The sequence below is a fragment of the Panthera onca genome, chromosome C1, assembly GCF_046562875.1.
Source record: "Panthera onca isolate mPanOnc1 chromosome C1, mPanOnc1 haplotype 2, whole genome shotgun sequence".
NCBI lineage: Eukaryota > Metazoa > Chordata > Mammalia > Carnivora > Felidae > Panthera > Panthera onca.
The window spans coordinates 197,109,443-197,121,727 of NC_138346.1; the positions used below are offsets into that span (position 1 = coordinate 197,109,443).

The 12,285-nt window shown below is 45.5% G+C and overlaps 1 protein-coding gene across 3 annotated transcripts in view; it reads right to left on the reverse strand.

Moving 5' to 3' along the window:
- HDAC1 (histone deacetylase 1) overlaps positions 1 to 12,285 on the reverse strand; it is a 31,644-nt gene that overhangs the window by 2,038 nt on the left and 17,321 nt on the right. For all 3 annotated transcript variants that reach the window (XR_009607560.3, XM_060624667.3, XM_060624668.3), the window contains exons 3-10: positions 11,772 to 11,889; positions 5,399 to 5,473; positions 3,891 to 4,029; positions 3,286 to 3,427; positions 2,185 to 2,277; positions 932 to 1,040; positions 710 to 850; positions 69 to 177 (exon numbers count right to left, since the gene is read on the reverse strand). Coding sequence is in view for 2 of the 3 variants with exons in the window: in XM_060624667.3 (XP_060480650.1) it covers positions 69 to 177; positions 710 to 850; positions 932 to 1,040; positions 2,185 to 2,277; positions 3,286 to 3,427; positions 3,891 to 4,029; positions 5,399 to 5,473; positions 11,772 to 11,889 (926 nt within the window). In the remaining variant the exon portion in view is untranslated. The remainder of the gene's footprint in view (positions 1 to 68; positions 178 to 709; positions 851 to 931; positions 1,041 to 2,184; positions 2,278 to 3,285; positions 3,428 to 3,890; positions 4,030 to 5,398; positions 5,474 to 11,771; positions 11,890 to 12,285) is intronic.

Sequence of the window (12,285 nt, forward strand, 5' to 3'; positions counted from 1 at the left end):
TGGCGCTGGTTAGGGACAAACCAGAGCCTGGAATGTTCAATCAGGGTGTGTCTGGGGAATATACTCACTTGATCTTCTCCAGGTACTCATTGGTGTTCTGGTTGGTCATATTGGAAGGACTGATGTGAAGTTTGAAATCTGGTCCAAAGTATTCGAAGTAGTCGTTGTATGGAAGCTCTAATTGGGGGCAGGAGATAAGAGTCAAAGACCTGGCTACCATGGGACCCTGAGAAAAGCACTTGTAGGTTTATCTGGAACTGCTAGCCCAACCATCAAACTGAGAAGAATGCCTCTGAGACAGGGTGAGACCTGAGTGCTTATAGGGTTTCAGTCTTTTTAATGCCATTCTCCAGTGTCCACACCTCACCCCCCACTGAGGAGAAGGCACAAGCTCATGGTTTAGAAAAATTTAGGCAATGCTCGTCGGGAGCACCTCCTCACTCACTACCCCAGTTACCCTACAGAGTAGAAATTCCAAAGCTATAAATAACCACTGATCATTATGTCTAGACCAGAAGTGGGAAGGAGAGGCGGCAGGGTCAAAAAAGGACTCAGGAAAAAGCGATGGTCTGACAATCACAAGAAGATAGGGAAGAGAATGCCCAGTATCAGAAGAGGAGAGGCCACATGGCCAATGGGGAAGGGGTTATAAACTCTAGGACACATGAGCTCTGGCTCTGCCCAGCCCAACCTGGCCCAGGGCTATTACCATTTGGGATCTCCGTGTCCAGAGCCACGGCTGTTTCATACGTCCAGCAGCGGGCCACGTTACGGATGGTATAACCGCCTCCTCCCAGCATCAGCATAGGCAGGTTGAAGCTCTTCACAAACTCTACACACTTGGCATGCCCTTGATGGGAGAAAGGGGTGCTGGGTTACAGGAGCGCCTGGCAGAACCCTGCCCACCCATCTCTATGCTACCTGGTCTCACCTTTGATGGTCAGGTTGAAGCAACCTAACCGATCCCCAGATAGGGAGTCAGAGCCACACTGTAAGACAACTGCACTGGGTTGGAACATCTCCATTACTTTGGACATGACCTAAAAGGACACATCCTCGTCACCACCAGCTTCAAGAAAAGCTATGTGATGTTAGGGGCTGCAAAGGGTGGGCTGCAGTACTTCTTCCGTTTCCTGTATTTATTCCTACATTTCCACTCTCCCTCGTGCGGGGTGGTAAGGAGGAAGTATCAGTCTGGAGTTCTTGTTTCCCTATTTAGGATTTCAGTTTTTCAATTTAGGAGGCTCTCCAAGAGGCTTCTTCTAGCTCTAGTAATGCTGAACCTAGAACAGCCTCACCTTTCCCTCAGTCTTCCGCTTCTTTCACTACCCAAGCTCCAGTGCCCCTTCTTCTGACCCTTGGCTTCATCTGCCCTGCTCCTTCAGTCTTTTGAGACTTTGAGCCTCCTATTGTGAGGGAGTGCTCACCTTCACCTTTCCCATTCTCACAAGACTTTGACGTTACCTAGGACAAAGATCATACCTTGGACTTCTCTGTCACCCCTACTGCAAGGCATACAGTAGGCACTTGACTACCTAACCTTATTAGGTTAATACTCCAGTAATGGTTCCTTGTGGATTGCAGGTGAAGATTTAACTCCTCAGCTTGGCATCCAAGACCCCCATATACATTTCCCACGTCCTTCAACACTCCTCCCACCCATCATACTGATCTACATACAGCTATGTACTGTCCCCCCTGCTGAATGCCATCCCTGCCCTCCGGCCTCCACCTCCTTCTTCACATAGCAACTCCTCATTTTCCAAAGTCCAGCTCAAATGTCACCACCTCTGTGAAATCCTCTTTGACTACCCTCTCCCCAGCCCAGGCAGCGGTTTGTCTCCCCTTCCTCTGTTCATCCTGCAAAACAGTAATGACCACACACTGTTGTGTGTGTGCCTGCCTCCCACGATGTAGACTGTGAGGTCTTTAAGGGCATGATTCATGTCTTAGATACTCTTGTATCCGACAGAGGGCCTGACCCACAGAAGGCATCAATAAATATTTGGATGAATTTTGTTCCTCTAGCTGACCACACAGCATAACAATCCAGGGTCAAAACACAGCTCATTTCCCAACCAGCTTCTCAGTGGGGTGAGGTCCCTGAGGTATGCTGGGGGTACTTTGCTACCCATCCCTTAGACTAATCCCACTGGTAGTCCGGGTGGTGGATAAGCCACTTACCGGCTTGAAAATGGCCTCATAGGACTCGTCATCGATCCCATCTCGGAGCGGGTAGTTAACAGCGTAATACTTGCCTTTGCCAGCCCCAATATCCTAATCAAGAGGGACATTAAAGTAAAACTGAAAGATGAAGCTAGGAAGAAGTTCAAGGACAGGGGCTGGAAGGCTAAGGAAAGAGGCAGTATTCTAAGAGAGACAATTGGGATCCATGAAGTGGGCCAGGGACAGAGCAGGGGCACCTTGGTTAATACCATTCCCCTCACTAGCAAGTCTAGCTCACGTTTCTGGACACACCACTGAGCCTGCGCCCAGGCTGAGAACTGTTTATGGAGCCAGAGATGGAATATCCTACCCCAGAGCACAAGACCTCCATCTTTGGATTGGGTTAGAGCTGCTGGTAGTTGGGTCACAGAACTAACACCCACCCTGGGACGACCTTTTCCTCTCCAGAGAAGGTAGAAGAAAGACCATTTATTATGCTGGCCACAGCAAACATGAATTAGTGCTACTTTTTCACCAGAGGGCTAGTGCATGGCAAAGGGTTGGTTTCATATTCATGCTAATAGAAGCAGATACAACAGTTCAGTGAGTTAGTTTCCAAGGACTTTTATCCTGAGGTCTATAGATGGGCTTCAGTAAGGGGAGGTGTCTTTAATTAACTATTCAGTATCAGATACAAAAGATTCCTTATGCTTTCCTGGTGACAGAGTCCATAGCTTTCAGTCAGATGATCAAAGGGGAAGGTTAAGAACCCTTGAGATGGTCCATAAGGGTCTCAATTCCTAGCCCATGAGAGAGAGAACCTGATGTCTCTAGCCTAAAATTCAAATTGTTTGGGGCATCTGAATAGTGCAGTGTAACTTAGCTGTGGCCAGGAGGGGCTTGCAATGAGTCATGAGACCCCTATCCCTCCCAACCCTTTGTGTCTCATCATTCCCTTCCTCCAGAATAAGGGAGGGAAGACCAGGGCAGGTACCCTAGGCTGGGGTATGGCATTCTGAATGGCAGAAGGGGCAGGAAGTGGTTTCTGGTGACATGAGATAGGAGAGTTAGAGCTGGCAGCTAGGGGTGAGCTGGCTGGCCCCTGAAGGGAGTTCTCACCCGTAGGTCCCCAGTTCCCGGGAAGTACTCTCCGTATTTATGAAAGGACACAGTCATGACCCGGTCTGTGGTATAGAAGGCCTCTTCCACGCCATCGCCGTGGTGAATATCAATGTCAATATACAGCACCCTCTGGTGATACCTAGGATCAGAAGGGGGTCAGGGGTCTGGCGGCTCTCTGGGAGTGGGACGCGCCAAGGGCGCCAGGTCCCAGCTTACCGGGCTGGCTGCCTCCCTCAGGTATCTCTAAGCACCAGAGACGTGGAAACTGGCTGAAGGAAGGTGGAAGAGCGGCAGGGTGTCTCCAGAGGCCTGACCAAGCCGACCAAGTCCGATCTTCCTACTCTACAGCCAGGCTCAACTCCAGCCACACAGGGACACTCTGGAGGCAGGATCTGAGCAGCACCTGCCCCTGATCTTGCCGTGGGCTCAAATCAAACCGGGACCCCGTCAAAGAGAGGATGGCCAGCCAGAGACACTCACTGAACACATCCTAGCCAGCACACCGCTAGGAAAAGCAAACTAGGGAGGCAAGCCCAGGGGGAGAGGGAAGTGGGAACCTGGCCTAAGGTGCTCCTCCAAGAGACAAGGCCAGGCAGGCATACTTTAGCAGTTCCAGGATGGCCAAGACGATATCATTGACGTAACAGAAGCCAGATGCCTCAGACTTCTTTGCATGATGCAGGCCCCCAGCCCAATTCACAGCGATGTCCGTCTGCTGCTTATTAAGTTTCACAGCACTTGCTGGGTGTGAAAGAGAGAACACAAGACTGTTAGCAAGCCATTCTCCCTTTCCCCAAGAAGCCCAGGAAACCTGGTGAGAGGTAGAACCTGCCTATTCAATCGCTGGACTGTTCTCTCCCTCCCTCCCTATTCTAACAGGGAGTAAATATGACATTGGCTGGCTACTCTAAACAACTTTTTTCCAAACCGAAGGTGGAAACCCATCAGTAGGCCTTAAAATTGGTTTAGTGGGTCATGATTAGTGTGTGTGTGTGTGTGTGTGTGTTTATACACACACAATTTTAAACAAAACAGACTAGAATAAAATAACAGTAAAGGAAGTTGCTCTTCTGTGAAACTGGCTTCAGAATGACAGTGTGTGTGCACAACCTGGATTGCAAGAGTAAATGTGTTTCTTACCATGGTTCATGGTCAAAAAATGATGAAGATACTAAAGGAACTAGAAGCTCAAAGCACAAACAGGCCCAAGAAGTGAGAGAAATATACACTTGTGTATGCAGGTGCATTTGTGGCATGTAACTTTAACAGCAATAAAGACACAGAACAAGCCAAATGATCCAAGAGGGACCAATTATATCAACTGACGTTGGTCCATAACATGGCATAATCCTGAAGCAACTAGAAATCATGCTATAGACTACCAAAGAAATCTTAAAGATTGACTAAATAAAAAATTCAGACACAAAACTATATACACGTGACACATTTTTATAAAATATGGATGTATATGTTATATCCAGATATATACTAACAAAAAAGAATGCATATACAAACACCAAAATGGTAGTAATGATTATCTTTGGACAGTATGATTGTGGGTAATTTTTTCCTGTGTACATCTTTGTTTTCTGAGGTTATATTGAGAGGCAGGGGGAAGGGGAGAAGAGACCAAACAATGATCATAGGAAAATATATATTTGTTAAAAAAGGGTTTAGAGTAATCCTGGAGGTAGTCTAGAAGTTAATAATGGAAGTGGGAGATACGTGAGGAGTATTTCTGACCTCCAAAGGTAATTACCATGCTCTTTTGTAAGACACAGATGATGACACTTCCCATTTTTATAGCACTTTGCAGTTTGCAAATTGCTTCTATGTACAGCATCTCAACAACCCCACGAGGTCTGCAGGGAATTCCAGTATGTAAGATCTCTGGGTAGGAGAGGACGGTCAAGGACACCTGTCAGTACCATGTCAGAGACTGAACCTGGGCTGGGACTGAACCAGAAGGATATTTTAAAGACCTAAGGTAAAAACTCACAAGACCCATTTTATGGGGTCACAGATCAGCCCTACTAGGATAGTGGCCTAAAAGGCAGACCTCACTAATACAACCCAGCACTGCCCTCGAGGAGGGAGGTATATTCCTTACCCACAGAGCCACCAGTAGATAACTGACAGAACTCAAACAGGCCATCAAATACCGGACAGTCCTCACCAACGTTGACTTGAAAGACAGAAGGGGAAAGTTAGTTTCCACAATTCCTTTAGTTTTTTGTTTACATATTTATGAGCTCATGGGAAAAAACAAAGAATTTGGATTCAGAAGGCTTGGGTTCTAGTCCAGGCTCTACTACTTACTGGCTTTGTGATTGGGTCAAGTCATTTAACTTCTTAGAGCTTTGGCTTATTATCTTTAATTTTTTTTTAATGTTTTATTTATTTTTGAGACAGAGAGAGACAGAGCATGAGCAGGGGAGGGGCAGAGAAAGAGGGAGACACAGAATCCGAAACAGTCTCCAGGCTCTGAGCTGTCAGCACAAAGCCTGATGCGGGGCTCGAACTCACAAACCGTGAGATCATGACCTGAGCCGAAGTCAGACACTTAACCGACTGAGCCACCCAGGCACCCCTGGCTTATTATCTTTAACAAGCAATCATGATATCCACCTCACCTAAATGTTGAGAAGATTAACAGAAATCTTATGTGGGGAAGAATATAGCAAGTAAGTACTTGAACAAACAGATACGAAGAATTAAGTGAGCTGCCAAGGTTGTATAACAAGACAATGGCAGCACCAGAATCAGAGTCCAGGTGTCTTGACCCATACAGTATAGTGCTCTTTCTACTACACCTACAAGTGACAACTGGAGTAAGGTTATTTCAGGCCTAACGGGGCAAAAGTACAAACTAACACATAATGAGGAAATGGATGCAAATAGTAATGCAAACAAACGAAAGACAGGAAGGGAAGCACACCTGAGGGCTGTAGTCACGGAGCTAGAGAGGAACCTTAAGGCTCCAAGTCATCTCTCACAGAAAAGGAAAGTACTGAGACATCAACGAGACACAGGAAACTAGAGGCAGGGGTAGGCTAGATCCTTATTCTCTTGCCCTAGCCTTCCTACTACATCCACTGCTATCAACTGGGATTCCCAAAGTAGAGCAAGGAGAAGCCCTAGAATGAGGAGGGTAGCAGAGCCCAGCTCGGACTGTGTAACCTTCTGAGAGACAGCTGAAGCTCAAAGTCTGCAATAACCATGAGCGTTACCAACTCTGGCACTGCCCTAAGCTTGGGAGGGTGCCCTGCCAAGACAAGTGCTCTGAGGAAGTGTGGCCTGCATAACGGGGTGAGGAGTAGTAGGTGGCTCTCACCCCCACTTCCCAGGTAAACACTGGGAGGCTGTGTCAATAAGAACTTTGGTCCCTGGGGCCAAGCTATCTATCCACTGGCAACTGAATGCCTCCTCCGGTTGCTTTGTCTTTCATTGGGTTTGGCCTGCCTAGGTTTCTAGAGTTTTGTTTATACTCTCATGTGGGATACGTCTTATTTATTATTATTTTTTTTTAAGTACGCTCTAAGAGCAATATGGGGCTTGAACTCAAGACTCCAAGATCAAGAGTTGCATGCTCTACTGAATGAGCCAGCCAGGCACCCCACAAAATGGTTATTTTAGATAGGAGAAAAAAATATTTCCCTTCAGGCCCCAAACCAACATGTGGCTCAAGTGGCCAGCCCATTATTCCCAGTTCAACAAGCTGTGTGATTGGAGACGGAAAGGGGGGAAATGGAAACCCTCACCTGGACTAATTTGTAAGACTAGGGAGGACTCTTTTTTTTTTTTTTTTAAATTTTTTTTTTTTTTAACGTTTATTTATTTTTGAGACAGAGAGAGACACAGCATGAACGGGGGAGGGGCAGAGAGAGAGGGAGACACAGAATCAGAAGCAGGCTCCAGGCTCTGAGCTGTCAGCACAGAGCCCGACGCGGGGCTCAAACTCACGGACCGCGAGATTGTGACCTGAGCTGAAGTCGGACGCTTAACCGACTGAGCCACCCAGGCGCCCCGCGAGGACTCTTGTATGGGTTCTCCTCTTCCTATCACAAATACTTTTCTTATTCTTAGGGTGGCATTATACTGAAGAGAACAATACTGGGTGAGAGATGAGAGAGCGGAGGAAGGTGGAGAAGGTGGTAAAAAGCACCCTGCAGAAAGATGCATGGGATTAACAGGGGTTTCAGGAGAGGGCTTATACCACTGTGGTGGTGTAATGGGGTGGAATGGGGAGTAGGACAGAAAGGGTGTGTGACCAAGGGGAGGTGCCCAGGGGGGGTTCAACTGTATTGGCAGCGTTTTGTTTCCTAGAAAGAAAGGTTGGTAGGGGCACGTGTGTGGCTCAGTTAGTTAAGTGTCTGACTTCGACTCAGGTCATGATCTTGCGGTCTGTGGGTTTGAGCCCCCCACATCGGGCTCTGTGCTGACAGCTCAGAGCCTGGAGCCTGCTTCAGATTCTGTCTCCCTCTCTATCTGCCCTTCCCCTGCTCATGCTCTGTCCCCCTCTCTCAAAAATAAATAAACTTAAAAAAAAAAAAAGGGGGTGCCTGAGTGGCTCAGTCAGTTGAGCATCCAGCTCCGGCTCAGGTCATGATCTCACAGTCCGTGAATTCGAGCCCCGCATCAGGCTCTGTGCTGACAACTCAGAGCCTGGAGCCTGCTTTGGATTATGTGTCTCCCACTCTCTGCACCTCCTCAGCTCACACTCTGTCTCTCTCTCAAAAAAAAAAATAAAAATAAATAAATATTAAAACAAAATAGAAAGAAAGAAAGAAAGAAAGAAAGAAAGAAAGAAAGAAAGGTAGGCAGGTAGTAGGTACATGGATGTACATTCTATTATGTTTTTATACGTTTTGTGTGTGTCTGAAATATTTTACATGCAACATATTTAAAAACACTATAGAGGGGCGCCTGGGTGGCTCAGTCGGTTAAGCGTCCGACTTCGGCTCAGGTCATGATCTCGCGGTCCGTGAGTTCAGGCCCCGTGTCGGGCTCTGTGCTGACCGCTCAGAGCCTGGAGCCTGTTTCGGATTCTGTGTCTCCCTCTCTCTCTGACCCTCCCCCATTCGTGCTCTCTCTCTCTCTGTCTCAAAAATAAATAAACGTTAAAAAAAATTAAAAATAAATAAATAAAAATAAAAAATAAAAATAAAAATACTATAGAATCAGGAAGAGACAAGTTCCATTCTCCATTCTACCACTACCTTGTTAGGAGACCCTGGAAAATTCAGTTTATACATCTATAAAAAAGATGACAATGACAATATCTTCAAATTTTACCACCATAATTCCCTTTTATCATTTTCCACCACATTTCACATTCTGATAATCTGGCAAAAAAAAAAAAAAAACCATTGCACTTATTCATGTTTGAATCCATCTTATTTTTTATTCACTGTTATTTTTTAATTTTCTTAAGTATTTATTTATTTTGAAAGAGAGGGAGAGAGCATGCGTGCATGCACAAGAGCAGGAGAGGGACAGAGAGAGAGAGAGGAAGAGAGAGAATCCCAAGCGGGCTGTGCACTGGCAGTACAGAGCCTGACACGGGGCTCAATCCCAAAAACTGTGAGACTATGATCCGAGCCAAAATCAAAAGTTGGACACTTGGGGTGCCCAGGTAGCTCAGCTGGTTAAGCGTCCGACTTCAGCTCAGGTGATGATCTCGTGGTTCATGAGTTCAAGCCCCACATGGGGCTCTCTGCTGTCAGCACAGAGCCTGCTTCAGGTCCTCTTTCTCCCTCTCCCTCTGCCCTTCTCCCCCCTGCCCAAATAAACAAACAAGCAAACAAACAAAAGAGTCAGAAGCTTAACCAACTAAGCCACCCAGGCACCCTTTTATTTATTATTATTTTTAATAAGGCCTCAGCCCAATAAGCCACGAACTCCCTGGCAGGCCAAGGCTGGCTGCCAGGGGACCAACTGCAAATGGGCAGGCTGAGTCAGGCTGTCAGGAAGCCCACTGCTCATCATGTTCCCATTTTAACTAATTAAAATATTAGATCAGAACTTCTGATCAAAGTTCTCAAAGTCTCAAAATGACCACAAAATGTTTATTACATCCTAGCCAAGAGCAAGGAAACCTAACTTATTTAGTCTTATTACATGTGTAACTTCCTAGGTTAGGTGTTGGTAAATACAAAAAAAAAGAGCTCAGCTCACACATCGCTGTTATTGTTTCTGAAGATACCCCTGGTTATACAGCACTTCACTAAGTGACATCTTTCTATAACCCTGTAAGTCAAGTCAGTAAGGTACCTTAAGTCCATAGAGAACCTCATCCTTCCTAACCCATCTTCAATGAGAGAAAATCCCAGACCTAATTTTTTAATGCACAATCTTAGAATGCTAGTTTCAGGAAAACTGGAGCAAACTGGAAGTCAGACCCAAACCTGGGCACTCCTGAGGGCCTAATATTTTATGTCTGCCTTGACAGATTGGAAAATGATGAAAATAATAAGTCATCACAGCAAAAGTTACTATTCATTGACAGTCAGTGCTTCATTGACAGTGCTATCTCACCTATCCCCGACAACCTCCACTATGAAATAAGCACTATTGTCGTCCTTTTAAAGAAGAGAAAACAAGGCTCAGAGAGGCTAGAGGACTTGCTTAAGAACACACAGTTAAGTGGTAGAGCTAAGGGATTCAAACCAAGACATCAAAACTCATTCTCTTGGAGTGCCTGGGTGGCTCAGTCAGTAAGCATCCGACTTTGGCTCAGGTCATGATCTCACGGTTTGTGGGTTTGAGCCCCACATCAGGCTTTGTGCTGACAGCTTGGAGCCTGGAGCCTGCTTCAGATTCTGTGTCTCCCTTTCTTTCTGCCCCTTTCCCACTGGCACTCTCCTCTCTCTCAAAAATAAATAAACATTAAAAAAAATTTTAAAGAGGGGTGCCTGGGTGGCTCAGTTGGTTAAGCATCTGACTTCAGTTCAGGTCATGATCTCATGGTCCGTGAGTTCGAGCCCCGCGTCCGGCTCTGTGCTGACAGCTCAGAGCCTGGAGCCTGTTTCAGATTCTGTGTCTCCCTCTCTCTCTGACCCTCCCCCGTTCATGCTCTGTCTCTGTCTCAAAAATAAATAAATGTGAAAAAAAAATTTTTTTTTAATTTTTTTAAACAAAAAATAACTCATTTTCTTGCCTCAATACCAAGCTGCTTCTCTAATGAGAGTCCTCTTTGCTGACAGTGGAGCCTGATCACTGGCCTCGATAGGTTATGAAAAGCTCTAAAGCCATCTAGAGCAAAGAAAGGAATTTGTCTCATCTTGGAAGGAAATAAGATCCTGCCAATTCAAAGAGCAAATACTGCACTTACAGGGGCAGCAGCTCCTGGAGTTGTGGGTGGTAATAATACTTTAAAAAAGGCCTCTGTAAAAAAACAAAAACAAAAACAAAAAACCATAGGGGCAGCTGGGTGGCTCAGTCGGTTAAAGTCGTCCGACTTTGACTCAGGTCATGATTCACAGTTCATGAGTTCAAGCCCCGCATCAGACTCTGCTGACAGCACAGAGCCTGGAGCCTGCTTCAAGGTTCTGTGTCTCCCTCTCTCTCTGCTCCTCCCCCGCTCGCTCTCTGTGTGTCTCTCTCTCTCTCAAAAATAAATAAATATTAAAAAATTTTAAATAAAAAAATAAAAAAGGTCTCTGTGGTTCTGTAATCATTACAACTGCACAACTGTTATAACAAATAAACTTTCTGCCTTGGGAATCAGACTACCTTGTGGCCAGTAGCAACAAGTGCCACAGATTTGCTGATATTTCCAAATAAACTGTTACAAGCTAATCAAAACTTCTGGACAATGCTGTTTCATTGTTTTATTATATGAGATATTAGGTGCTAAGAGATAATTTCTAAAATAACACAGGGAGAAGTCAGATATAAGTTTTCTCCAAATTTAAACACATTTTCTCCCATAGCTAAAATAAGCCTCATTAATTCCTACAAACTGAGTGTAGCTTCCGAGATGACACCTGTTTCAAGTCTCAGGAAGCAGGGGTAGAATCACCTCAACTCAAAGATTACATCATCTAGAATCTGTCCTAAGTGGCCCCTCGATTCTCAATTAATACAAAGTGAGAGCAGTTATAGTTGTATGGGATGACATCCAGTCCATTTTACGAAAGAAAAATCTGAGGGGAAGTGACCAGCCTGGTCAGTTAAGAGAGCTGGGACTTCTATCTCTGTCTCCCTCTCCTACGTCAGTGCGTTTTCCATTACAACAATCACGGTTTTCTTGGCATATTGTTGTGAACCTAACTAGACAAAGATCGAACACTATTCTTTATAATCAAGAAACAAGGAAAGCTAGACTGGAGAAAAGAGCTGCACTTTGGCATCCTTGGAAGGCAGGGGAAATCAAGTGTGGGATGAATGGGAGATACAAGGGAAGGCAGGGTAAGCCTCTGCAACTGAAGGGCAGATCCAACTGGGGCCTTGAGAGTAAGGAGGGAACAGAATGGACTTACATCTCTGCATCTGTTTGCTGTACTCAGACATGTTATCTGGGCGGATGGAGCGCAAGAATTTAATGTAGTCGTCACTGTGGTACTTGGTCATCTCCTCAGCATTGGCCTTGTGAGGGCGCTAGAGGGAAGAGGGGAGAAAGGACATGTTATTCCAGACCCAAGCCACTCTTCACTTAGTCTACTTTGAACACTAAGAGAAGAGCCACCCAGCATTGAGCTAGGCAAGGAATTACTGATTAGATTAATGCCTCAGGAAACTTGCGATCTAATTAGGCATATAGGATTATCAAAGGAGATTCAGTATCAAAAAACAGAACTGCAACTCAAGCTCTGTTACTTGGGCAAGTCTACCTTGTGAGCCTCAGTTTTCTCACTTACTAAATAGAGGCAACAACTTCTACCTAACAGTGTGAGAATTGGAGGAGATAGTTAAATCTCTTTGTAAATTGTGAAATGCTTACAAACTCTTATTTCTTTTTAAATAGTTATGGTCCAAATGGCTCCAAGAGTTTAA